This window comes from Oryctolagus cuniculus, chromosome 12, assembly GCF_964237555.1.
Source record: "Oryctolagus cuniculus chromosome 12, mOryCun1.1, whole genome shotgun sequence".
Lineage (NCBI taxonomy): Eukaryota > Metazoa > Chordata > Mammalia > Lagomorpha > Leporidae > Oryctolagus > Oryctolagus cuniculus.
Window position 1 is genome coordinate 99,809,767 of NC_091443.1, and position 12,132 is coordinate 99,821,898.

At 62.2% G+C, this 12,132-nt stretch overlaps 1 protein-coding gene across 1 annotated transcript; it reads right to left on the bottom strand.

Moving 5' to 3' along the window:
- Positions 1–3,128: 3,128 nt before the first annotated feature.
- MESP1 (mesoderm posterior bHLH transcription factor 1) lies at positions 3,129–4,237 on the bottom strand. Its single transcript, XM_070053392.1, has 2 exons — positions 3,632–4,237; positions 3,129–3,455 (listed from the first exon to the last, which is right to left on the bottom strand). The coding sequence occupies exons 1-2, from the start codon at positions 4,235–4,237 to the stop codon at positions 3,381–3,383; spliced, it is 681 nt and encodes a 226-aa protein (XP_069909493.1). The 3' UTR covers positions 3,129–3,380.
- Positions 4,238–12,132: the final 7,895 nt, after the last annotated feature.

Consider the following 12,132-nt stretch of genomic DNA (forward strand, 5'->3'; position numbering starts at 1 on the left):
GAAGTGTAGGGCCTGGGGCGGGGTGAGCAGGTGGCCGGGTGCAGCCCTTGGGGGTGTAGACAGCGCGGCCTCGGCCCAACCCTGGGACAAGCAGGGGCTCTGTCCTCAGACCACCCCAGCTCAGGCCTCGGGAGAGGACTGCCATCACCCACTGGCTTGAAGGTGGTCCCAGCTCAAGTGGACAGCTGTTGGCCACCTCCTCCTCTGGCCCCATGTTCAGATTGGTACCTTGGGGGCCAGCGCTGTGGCGCTGCGGGTTAACGCCCTGGCCTGAAGCGCCAGCATCCCCATATGGGCATGGGTTCTAGTCCTGGCTGCTCCTCTTCCAATCCAGCTCTGCTGTGGCCTGGGAAAGCAGTGGAAGATGGCCGAAGTCTCTGGGCCCCTGCACCCACATGGGACACCCGGAGGAAGCTCCTGGCTCCTGGCTTCAGATTGGTTCAGCTCGGGCCATTGCAGCCATCTGGGGAATGAGCAGCGGATGGAAGACCTCTCTCTCTGTCTCTACCTCTCTCTGTAACTCTGTCTCAAATAAATAAAATATTAAAAAAAAATTGGTACCTGGAATCAATTCTTTTTTTTTTTAAGATTTATATATTTGAACGGCAGAATCAAAGAGGGAGAAAGGGGAGAGAGAGAGAATCTTCCATCCGCTAGTTTACTCCCCAAATGGCCACAAGGGCTGGAGCTGGGCCAATCTGATGCCAGGAGCCAGGAGCTTTCTCCAGGTCTCCCACATGGGTGCAGGGGCCCAAGCACTTGGGCCATCTTCCACTGCTTTCCCAGGCCACAGCAGAGAGCTGGGTCAGAAGAGGAGCAGTTGGGACCTCACCAGTGCTCACATGGAATGCTGGCACTGCAGGTGGCAACCACAGCGCTGGCCCCTGAATAAATTATTGACTAAGCAATGATCAACTTAACTGCCCCATTATTAGTGTTAGCATCTACAGTGGCTATGGCATAGCTGTCCCACAGGACACTGCATGGGGCCACATGTGTGCTCAGCGTGGCACGGCCAGCATAGTGCCACAACCCCCATACACACACACAGACCCCACACGCACCTGCTGCCCGGACTATTCCAAAGACCAGGTGTCCCCACCCTGTAGCCCCCTACTGGCTTTGGCCTAATCCCTCCGCCTGTCGGTGCTCAGGTAGTCTGCCTACCTGTATGATGGGCATAAAGGCAGCAACCCCCTTGCCGGGATGGGAAATGGCTGGCAGACCAGGGCCCTACGCACGCGTCCGAGCAGGGCCAGTCCCGAGAGCGGCTCTCTGAGCAAGGAGGCGGTGGGGAGCAGAGGGCAGAGCGCCCGCCTTCCCGCAGACCCGAGCCCCGGCCACTCCAGACGGGGCACCGCCACGCCCCGTGCGGGTGGCAGGCAGCCTCCCACCCCCGCCGGCCGCACCTCCCTCCACCTCCAGCTCCCCTTCGAGAACCGCGGAGGTGGGCGGCTGCCGCGTGGCGTCCGCTCGGGCGCCTTCCCCGGCCCGCCCCGCCGGTTGCCGGAGAACTGACGCGGGAGGCCCCACCTGACGCAGGGTGAGCCCAGCCAGGACGCCTGTTGCTGTCGCGGTCACCGTGAAGGGACACACAGGAAGAGGGGGAGGGGGCCGTGGAGCAGCAGGAGGTGGCCCCTGCCTATCTCCAGGCCCCCGGCTCCTCCGCTATTAGCAGGGACGTGTTAATGAGAGTTCACACCCGGGTGCTAATAAACAGTGGGCGCGGCCCGGGTTAGGAGCGGACGAGAGACCCTCGGTGGGGGGGAGGGGGCGGGCCAATGAGCCCCACTTATCTGTGAAAAGACTTGCTAATAACTTTAATTCCCCATCCTAAACTGCTCCCCCTTTGCCATGCAAATAGATTTTCTAAGCTGGGTGGCTCCAAGGGGACACTTCGGGTTCTGGGAGGGGAGCGTGATATGAAGGGAGGTGTGGGGAGGGGGCGCGGGGAGATGCGTGAGCCCCCCCACCCTTACAGGGTTCAGCTTTGGGCCCCGTTTTCTGCAGCCGCGGGGAGTGCCCTGCTGAGGCTGAGCCTGGGACCGCCGAGCAGGGCCCCAGCCCCACCCTGCAGCCCTGTCCCTTTGGGACCCTGGAAATGCAAACAGGGCAGCTTCAGCGGCGCAGAGGACCGAGAGAGGTGGCCGCAGCGCCGGCCGCGGGGGCTGGAGCCAGACACAGGTGGAAAGCAGAGGGCCAGCTGCCGGCCCGGGAGTGATGCGATGCTTACAGCTACAAGGCTTCTCCGAGCGCCGACAGGGGCGCTGTGAAATGAGTGGTGACAGTCCCCCGGCTCCGTGGGCACAGCCAATGCACACGGCACACGGCGCCTTTAAGAGGGTGGATTTTGTGCTACGTGAATTTTATCTCAATAAAATACTCAGAACGAACACCAACACACACTTGAGGGGGACAGGGGAGGACCAGAAGGTAAGGGGCCCCTCTCGCGCCCTGCCCTACCCCACCCCGAGCCTGACGGCCTCTCAGCTGGCCTCTGTAGCGTGAGTGTTCCCCTGAGCTGAACCCAACCCACGAAGCCTGGTTTGGCTGCAGGCCCCCATCAGGCCCCTCATCTCTGGCTGGCTGGGCCTCCAGGTCACAGCTACCTGGCTGGGAACTGGCTCACTGTGGTTCCCATGGGAGGGAACCAGAAAGAGGGAGGAAGGAAAAACCCCAGGATCCAAGGCCAGGAAGCTTGACCACCAGGGGAAGAAGGGCTCCGGAAACACGGACAGGACCCCTTGGAGCTGGTGCTGTGCTCCCTGCACCACCCCCACCACCCCAGGCCCCAGGATGAAGGCAGCCAGCAGAATTCCAGGGGCCGAGCTCCGCCCTGTGCAAGGCGCCCTGCGCCCAGGAAGCACGCAGCAGGGCGTCCTGTTCCCTCCAGCGTGCCCTGGTGTTACCCAGTCCCCCACCAGGAGCAAGGAAGACTCCTCTAACGCCCACCGCAGCCCTTCCAGGCTGACCCACCTGGAACAGGGGGCGCCAGGCCAGGGACGGGGCTGGACCTGTGCGTTCTGGGGGCTGCAGACGGCCAGAATCGCTCCGGCCTCCCCAGGGTTCTTGTTTAGAGGGGAGGGAGGCAGCTTCGTGTCCACGGAGGGGAAGAAGAAACTGCCAAGTGACGCCACCACAAACAGTTTATTCACAAATAAATACACATTAGGCAGGGCCTCCGGCCTGCTGCGAAGCGTCCATTCCGAGTCCTTCCGTCCAAGGAGCGGCGGGGAGGGGCGCCCCGGGTCGGGACAGGTCAGCCCCGGGCACGCCCACGCCTGCGTCGCCGCTGCACCCACGTCCAGGAAAGGCGCCGAGGCCCACGGCGCCTCGGTGCTCACAGCCAGGGGGCCAGGTGTCCGTCCTCCGTGGGCTCCTCAGGCCGGCGGCCCCTCCAGGGACGACGGGGGCGTCCAGGCGTCCAGCAAAGCCAGCACGTCGCCCGGGAAGAGCTGCAAGGGGAGAGGGGACAGCGCAGCACTCAGCAGGGGCCGCACCCCAGGGGGCCGCAGTCCCCGTGCCCCGCGTGGCCTCCACGTCCCCTCGCACACTGCGTGGCTCCCCAGCGCGCGCGAGAGAGGCCAGGGCGCCCCCCGCTCCCCGACGGCGCGGGGAAGAGGGTACTAACCCGAGCCGAGCGGCTCGGCTCCATCGCCTGCCCTTCGGGACACACCACCTCGGCATAGGCTCGGCCTCTAGGGCGGGCGTCCGGGGACGCCCAGGCGGCTCCGGTGCAGACCGCGGAGCCCACGCCCGGCACCTGCGCGGCGCCGCCGTCGGGGCAGAGCGGCCAGCCCCGGGGACTCGCGGTGTCGCTGCGCCGCCGGCGCGGGCGCCGCAGGCTGTCCTCGCTGAGGCCTAGCACGGCCGACAGGTGGCCGATGTAGCGGATGGCCAGGCGCAGCGTCTCGATCTTGGTCAGGCTCTGGCCGGCGGGCGCCACAGACGGCGGCAGGAAGCGGCGCAGCTCGTGCAGCGCGCGGGCGAGCGTGCGCATGCGCAGCTTCTCGCGCTCGCTGGCGCTCTGGCGCTGGCCGCTGCCCAGGCGGCTGCCGCGGGCCCCGCGGGGCCTCGCCGCGGTCGGGCGCGGGGGTCTCGGCTCCGGGCTGCCGCCCCACGAGTCGGGGGAGCGCCCGCAGGCCCTGTCGGAGGGTGGCGGCGGCGGCCGGGCCGGGCTCCAGTCGCTGGAGAGGACCCAGGGTTCGGAGAGCGCGGGGCACAGGGGCTGGGCCATGGCTGCAAAGGCGAAGGCCCTCTTGGGGCTGCGGCCGCTTTATCCGGAGCCCTAGGTGTGAAGTGGCCCCTTCCCAGGCAGCATCAGCACATCAAAGCGGGCTCGGGGCGGGCCCGCCTCTAACCCCACGCGGGTGGGGGCTGCTCCCCCAAGCTGGCCCTCTAGGGTGCCCACTGACCTGGCTCCCCTAGACGCTGGGCCAGCGCTGCAGGCCCAGGTGACGTCCAGTTCCTAGGTTAGGGGCCCGCCCTCCCCGGGAAACCTTTGACAACTTCTGAATTCTCGTGGGTTCCAACTTGTGTAATGAGAGACCAGGTGGGCGCGCGCCCTTGTGCGCTGTGGAGTGGACTAAGAACCGGGAGAGGACCGCCTCTTCCTGAAGTGGAGGAGCGAGGGGGTCCGTTACCCATCGAAGCCCCCTTGATCCTGCGTGGGTCTCTCCCTGGAGGCCATGGGGGGGTCCTATGAGGGAGCCATCCCAGGCGCATTCACCCTGCTGGCCAGGTCGCTAGGCCGTCTGGGCAGAGGGACACCCCCTGGCCTGGCAGGATTGGGCATTGGGGCCTGTTGGCACGGCAGCCACCACTGGCTTCTAAGGCGTCCTGCCACTTGGGGGCAAGTAAATGGCGGTCGCCAGAGACAGCTTTCCACTGCTACCCGGAATGCGGTGGAGCTGTCTGCTCCCACAGCCCCTGTTCCCACTGAATGGAGGGCCAGGGTTGTGCAAGGGAGGAGAGAGTACAGCCGTTTGCAGATACCGCGGTTGTCTATGCAGAAAATGCGCCGACTCTACGCCGCGTGCCTGGGTCCTCAGGAGTTGGCGTTTGCAGCCTGGCAGGTGCATGATGGGTGGCTGCCCTGAAGGCCGTGGTGTCTGGTGTTGCTCCTGAATGTTATCTCGGGTCTCTTCGGTGCCAGGAGTTTGGTGTCTTGCAACCCCTGTGGCTTCCAGCTCCGTGAGACGGATGGGAGGGCTGGTTGGAGGCACTGAAAGCCAGGGCCCTTGGTGTCTGGTCCCCGCGTATCTTTGCTCCCCAGCTTCCGTCCCCGCCCCCTGCCCTTGGCTTCCTCTGACATCGTCTACAGCTGCTTCTCTCCCTCTGTCGCAGTAGCCCCAGGGTGCTTCCGCCCATGCTCACCTCCACAGGAAGGGGTGTCCCCCCCCCCCCGCCCTGGGGGACTGAGGAGAGGATGAGCCCACCCCTGGGCCTGTGCCTGTGGACCACCGGAGGGAGCGCCTGGCCCAGGAGGCCCCTCCGCAGCCTGCGGCTGTCTGCGGGGTCCACCCCCACTGGACCCCAACGATGCCCTCCTGGAGCTCCATTTCCAAGCCAAGAACCAGGCATGGGAGCCCAGTGAGTGGGCCTCTTCAGGGAACAAGTGGTTGGGACTCGGAAGAGTGTGTTGTGCACCGGCATGGGAGGGAGTACAGAGAAAGAGCCAGGGAGGGTGGCCCCTCAGAGGGCTCTGGGTGGGGCCGGCGCAGTGGTATAGTGGGTAAAGCCGCCGCTTGCAGTACTGGCATCCCATATATGGGCGCTGGTTCAAATCCCAGCTGCTCCACTTCCGATCCGGGTCTCTGCTAATGCACCTGGGAAAGCAGCGGAAGATGGCCCAAGTGCTTGGGCCCCTGCACCCACATAGGAGACTCAGAAGAAGCTCCTGGCTCCTGTCTTCAGATTGGGCCAGCTCTGGCTGTTGTGGCCATTTGGGGGAGTGAACCAGTGGATGGAAGAATGGAAGATCTCTCTCTCTCCTCTCTCTCTGCACCTCTGCTTCTCTCTGACTCTGCCTTTCAGATTAAAACAAAAAAAAGGCGGCTCTGGGCCACCCTGTTGTCCAGACTTCTGAATGTCGAAACTCCCCCAGGTCCCGCAGGCTGTGGTTTCACGTGGCAGCCTGCAGGGGAGAAGATTCGCGGGACGCAAACCCTGTGCTGGTGTCCTGCCTTCAAGCACATGGCTCCACAGTCAAAAGGCTCGCCAGGTGCAGCAGGAATCACACCTCTTTTTGCTGTCCTGCCTCACCCTTTTCCAACTGCCTGCCCAGGAGGATGCCACCAGTGCTGGCTTCTTTGAGATGAATTTGGGGGGCTGGCACTGTGGGCGCATTGGCTTGTCACCCCCTGCGACGCTGGCATCCCATAGAAGTGCCGATTTGAGTCCCGGCTGTTCCCAAGAAAGCAGCGGATGGGGGCCCCTGCCACCCGTGTGGGAGACCCTCATGGAGTTCCAGGCTCCTGGCTTCAGCCTGGCCCAGCCCCGGCTGTCGCGGTCAGTCAGGGCCATGAACCAGCACATGGAAGATCTCTGTCTTTCTCTGTGTCTGTCTTGTTCTGTAACTCAACCTTTCAAATAAATAGAATCTTTATTAAAAGAATGTGTCCGATTAAGTACAAAACCAACTAGACGCGTTTGTACAAGAGCCGCCTATGTGTATCTGTTGAACACAGAGCACCCAGGAAGTTCTCAGACCCGAAACTTTCCCTGTAGCTTCACCTGAGCACCTGCGAGCCACGCAGGGAGGGGGTCCTGGAGTGGTGCATGATGGGAAGTCCTCTGGGGTCCCAAGTGTGGAGCAAAGATCACAAAGGTGGTGCGAGAGGGGGTGAAGGCGGAGGTGCTGCCCCCAAAGCCCCAGCCCTCAAGGCTGCCACGTTGGAGCTGGCGGTAGAGCCCCTCCCTCGCCTGCTGCCCCTGGGAAGTTACCCTGGGGCCCACCCAGTGCGAGGGCTGTAGTCAGTGGGCCTAATGGAGCCAAGTCGGGGTCCAGAGCACCCCCAGTCTCAAGCCGGGGCCCTCCCCCGCCCACCGGCCAGCCTCCCTGTCCCTGTCCCCAAGCCTGTCTCTCTCCTTTGATCTTATCGGCCTCTGCGGAGTTAATGAGTTCTGCAGGCGGCAGGGCCCACACGCCCTCCCGCTGGGGTGAGGCCTTCGCACATGGGAGCCTGTGTTTTGACAAGTGCCGGGGCCACTGGCTCCTGCCGCCCTGGCCCGAGCCGCCCCTCGCCAGCCTGCGTGTAAGGCTGGGAAATGAGGCTTGGGGCAGCCCCACCGGAGCAGAGGTGAGAGTTCAAGCCTGGACGCGGGCAGGCAAGACAGGGTCCCCCCCACCCCCACCCCCAGCTCAGGCTCAGGCCCTGCCTGTGTCCTGGGCGCTGCTCCTCGCCCACCCCCAGCCCCTCTCACAGAGGAGTGCTAATCAAAGGTGCGAGGCAAAGGTTCCCCTTCAGCCCCTAATCCCCCACCTCACTGGAGCCAGCGGCCCCAGGAGGAGGAAGCAGTGCCCTCCTGCCACCTCCCGGGGAGAGAATGGCGTTTGCAAAGAGTCTGGCCCCTGTGACTAGAGTCCCCTGTCCGGTCATGGCCTCCCGAGCTGCTCCGGCAACTCTGTCCGTCCGTCCATCCGTCTGTCTGTCGCAGGGCCCCAGCTGCTGCTTCTGCACGGGGCGTCCCAGAGGCCTGGCTGGGTCACTGCCCGCTGTGAGTAGCACCACTGTGGTGTACTCTGTCAATGAGGGAATGAAGCCTGCCCCACGCACAGGGCAAGCAGGGGCAGAACTGGGGACCACTGGGCTCTGGGCAGCCTAAGCCTGGGTCCTGTCCTCCCTCTGTCTCCTGTCTCCTTTGGAGCAGGCCACTTTCAGCCCTGGGACTGAGCAGCCTGGGAGCTCTTAAGCCCCACCAAACCTCACCCTGCATCGCAGAAGCCCGAGGAGCCGGAAGTTGGACCTGAGACCACAATCCCTGGAATGTGGAGCCCAGCATCTGGCTGTGAACAATAAACCTCCCAGGATCACGAAACAGGGCCCCGAGGCAACACGGAGAAGAGATGTTGGCCAGTAACCGGGCCCCTGGATCCCACACCTGAGTCCCGCCCGGGCCCCTGGACCCCATACCTGAGTCCTGCCTGGACCCCTGGATCCCACACCCGAGTCAGTCCTGCCTGGGCCCCTGGATCCCACACCCGAGTCAGTCCTGCCTGGGCCCCTGGATCCCACACCCGAGTCCTCCCAGGCCCCCGGATCCCATACCTGAGTCTGCCCGGGCCCCCGGATCCGACACCTGAGTCCTGCCTGGACCCCTGGATCCCACACCCGAGTCAGTCCTGCCTGGGCCCCTGGATCCCACACCCGAGTCCTCCCAGGCCCCCGGATCCCACACCCGAGTCCTCCCAGGCCCCCGGATCCCATACCTGAGTCTGCCCGGGCCCCCGGATCTGACACCTGAGTCCTGCCTGGGCCCCTGGATCCCACACCCGAGTCCTGCCTGGGTCCCTGGATCCCACACCTGAGTCCTGACTGGACTCCTGGATCCCACACCCGAGTCCTCCCAGACCCCTGGATCCCACATCCGAGTCCTGCCTGGACCCCTGGATCCCACATCCGAGTCCTGCCTGGGTCCCTGGATCCCACACCTGAGTCCTGACTGGACTCCTGGATCCCACACCCGAGTCCTCCCAGACCCCTGGATCCCACATCCGAGTCCTGCCTGGACCCCTGGATCCCACATCCGAGTCCTGCCTGGGCCCCTGGATCCCACACCCGAGTCCTGCCTGGGTTGAGGAAGCTTGGGGCTGAGCGCGGGCAGGGTCCCAGAGCAGAAACCAGCCACAGGGGCTCCGAGCACCCCTGCCTGTTCCTCCTCCCCACCCCAGCCTCCCAAGGGAGCTCCTTCCACCCAAAATGCTGCCGCCTCCCCCTCCCAAATGCACACCTTTAGCCCTTGGAGCCACTGAGCTGGCAGGCCATATGGAATAGATTATTCTGGGTCCCTGATAATCTGATTATCTGGCCACGGGCCAGCTGGGTGCCCAGCAGTGGAAGTCACAGGCAGGGTGACGAGGAGGAGGGGGTGGGAAGGGAGGAAGGGCCCCCGGGAAGTGCCAGCAGTTCCGAGGGCCTGCAGAGAATGCAGAGTAAGTGGGGCCAGTGCCTCCCTGCCTGGGGCTCCCAGGTATGCCCCTTTCACTTCAACCAGTAAGTGGTGGTGGGGCTGAGCCTTAGAAGGAAAAGTGGGGAAACTGAGGGACAACGCGGTTAAGGTGATAAACAACCACAAGGCAAATGTGAAGACATTTCACAGTGCCTCCCTTTCTCCAGGGACTCCCTAGGGCCGGCTGGGATGCCCTGGGGACCCAGGCCAGAGCTGCGACCCCTGCATGTCTCAGGGTCCTTTTGCATTCCCAGACACAACCAGCAGAGGGCGCGGCTGGGCCGCCCAGGCTCTGAATCAAGGCAGTGCTTTGCCAGTCTCTGGGGAAGACTGATTCCAGGGGCCAAGGCCAGAACCCAGCTTAGGCCCCCACCTTGAGGTGGCAGGCGGCTGCTGGGGCTGGCTTAAGAAGTGGGTGCAGCCCGGCTCAGTGCCAGTGGGATGGACCAGACCACTGCCCTCTTCGGACCCGTTACTCCTCTGTCCACCAAGAAAAACGGGCCTGGACATGCAGACCAGAGCAAGGCTGGAGCCCACAGGAATGACGGGAGGGGAGAAGGCTCAGGAGGGCCCTGCCCCACCCAACATGCAAATGCCCACCTTGGTGTAGCCAGCCCGGCTCCCCGGATCACCCTCCAGGCACAGGTCTCAGGCCACAGTGGTGAGGGGCTGGACACCAAACCCCTGGCACGTTCAGGTCCTGCTTCCCACTGTTTGAGGTATCCCACCTGCGACCCAGTGAAAGCAGAGCAGCTCGGAGGGCTGGCGGGACTGGGGCGGCCCTGGACAGGCTGGGGGAGGTGGGGGTGGGGTCGGGGGGTCTGGAGTTAGCCAGATGCTCCATCACGAGGAGAAGGCTCTTCGACAACCAGGCCCAAGGGCCCAAAAGTCCAAAAGTCACCCAGATCCAGCCCTGGCCTGGGTCTTGGAGGTTGTGCACGGGAGCACCTAGGTGTGTGGCTCCCTGGGCCTGGCCTGAGGCTTCAGAGTGGCCCCGTCATGCCCTGCACCTGCCCTTGATGGGAATTTATCCTCATCAGAGATTAAAGGGGCAGGTTTAGACCGAAAGGCAAGTGGCAGGAAAGGCCATTCGGCCTGACACCACCCACACAGCAAACACAGAAACCCCAAGAATCTGAAACACAGCCCCACCCAGCCTGTCGTGGAATCACACCGTGGACTCTGTGTGTACGTGGGCACGTGTGTGGGCAAAGGCCTCGTGTTCTCACCAAGTACGGGCATGCTCTCCTAGTGACAGGGGCACAGTCTGTAAAAAAAAATGCCTTTATTAGAAAGGCAGAGTCGCAGAGAGAGAGAGAGAGAGAGAGAGGTCTTCCTTCCACTGGTTCACTCCCCAAATGGCCTCAATGGCTGGGGCTGGGCCAGGCTGAACCTAAGAGCCAGGAGCTTCCTCTGGGTCTCCCACATGGGTGCGAGGGCCCAAGCACTTGGACCACACCAGCAGAGGAGTTAGATCGGGAAGTGCAGCAGCCGGGACTAGAACCAGCGCTCACGTGGGATGCTGGCATCCCAGGCGGTGGCTGAACCCACTGCACCACAGCGCCGGACCTAGGGGTACTTCCTTTAATGGTGTTATTGGATGTTTTTGTCATTGTGCACACAATAGCGAGTCTGTACTTAGGCAAACTAAAATGACTATGATGTCATACCCTGGGTGACGCAATCTTACGGACCTGCTGTGATGTATGTGACTCTGAGGGGCAGCGGGCCTGGCACGTGACGGTGTGTGCTAACAGACCAGGCCCAGGTGTGTGGCCAGGGGCAGGCCTGGGTTCTGGCTGCTGGTCAAGAAAGAATTAGGCTTACATGTTTCACCTGGAGACTGTATTCCTGTATTACACGTGCAGTTTTAAAATAGTTTTTCAAATACAGGTCCAAGGATGTACACAGGTAGGAAACGCTGAGAAATTGCTCACAGTTAACTTCCGCTGTTACCACCACACCATGGAGTATCGGGCATGCCTGAGAAATCTCGTGCTGGGGGGTGGGGTGGGCGTTTGGCGTAGCAGGTAAAGCTGGCATCTGCAATGGGTTCGAGTCCTGGCTGCTCCACTTCCCATCCAGATCCCTGCTAATGCGCCTGGGAAAGTAGCAGAGGACAACCCAGGTGCTTGGGCCCCTGCACCCACATGGAAGACTCAGATGGAGAACCTGGCTCCTGGCTTCAGCCTGGCCCAGTCCTGGCCATCGCGGCCATTTGAGGGAGTGAACCAACAGGTGGAAGGTCTGTTTCTATCTCTGTCTCTGTCTCTCTTTCTGTTCTGGCCCTCTTTCTGTAACTGCCTTTCAAATATATAAATAAATCTTAAAAAAAAGAAGAAGAAATGGTGTCAGGTGCATAGCACTTGAACATATGAATACCACCAAGCTGTACACTTAAAAATGGCAAATTTTATGTCATACTTATTTCACCGTAATTGTTGCAAAATTCAAAGTGCAACGTACAAAAACCTCACATTACATACTTTAAACACATGATGCGGCTGGTGCCTCGGCTCACTAGGCTAATCCTCCGCCTGGCGGCGCTGGCACACCGGGTTCTAGTCCTGGTCGGGATGCCGGATTCTTTCCCGGTTGCCCCTCTTCCAGGCCAGCTCTCTGCTGTGGCCAGGGAGTGCAGTGGAGGATGGCCCATGCACCCCATGGGAGACCAGGAGAAGCACCTGGCTCCTGGCTCCTGCCTTTGGATCAGCGCAGTGCGCCAGCCGCAGCGCGCCAACTGCGGCGGCCATTGGAGGGTGAACCAACGGCAAAAGGAAGACCTTTCTCTCTGTCTCTCTCTCTCTCACTATCCACTCTGCCTGTCAAAAAATAAAATAAAATAAAATAAAATAAAATAAAATAAAAAATAAACACATGATGCACCCTATGTGAACTCTATCTCATTGAGACTATCAAAAAAAAAAGAGTTGGCCGGCGCCGCGGCTCACTAGGCTAATC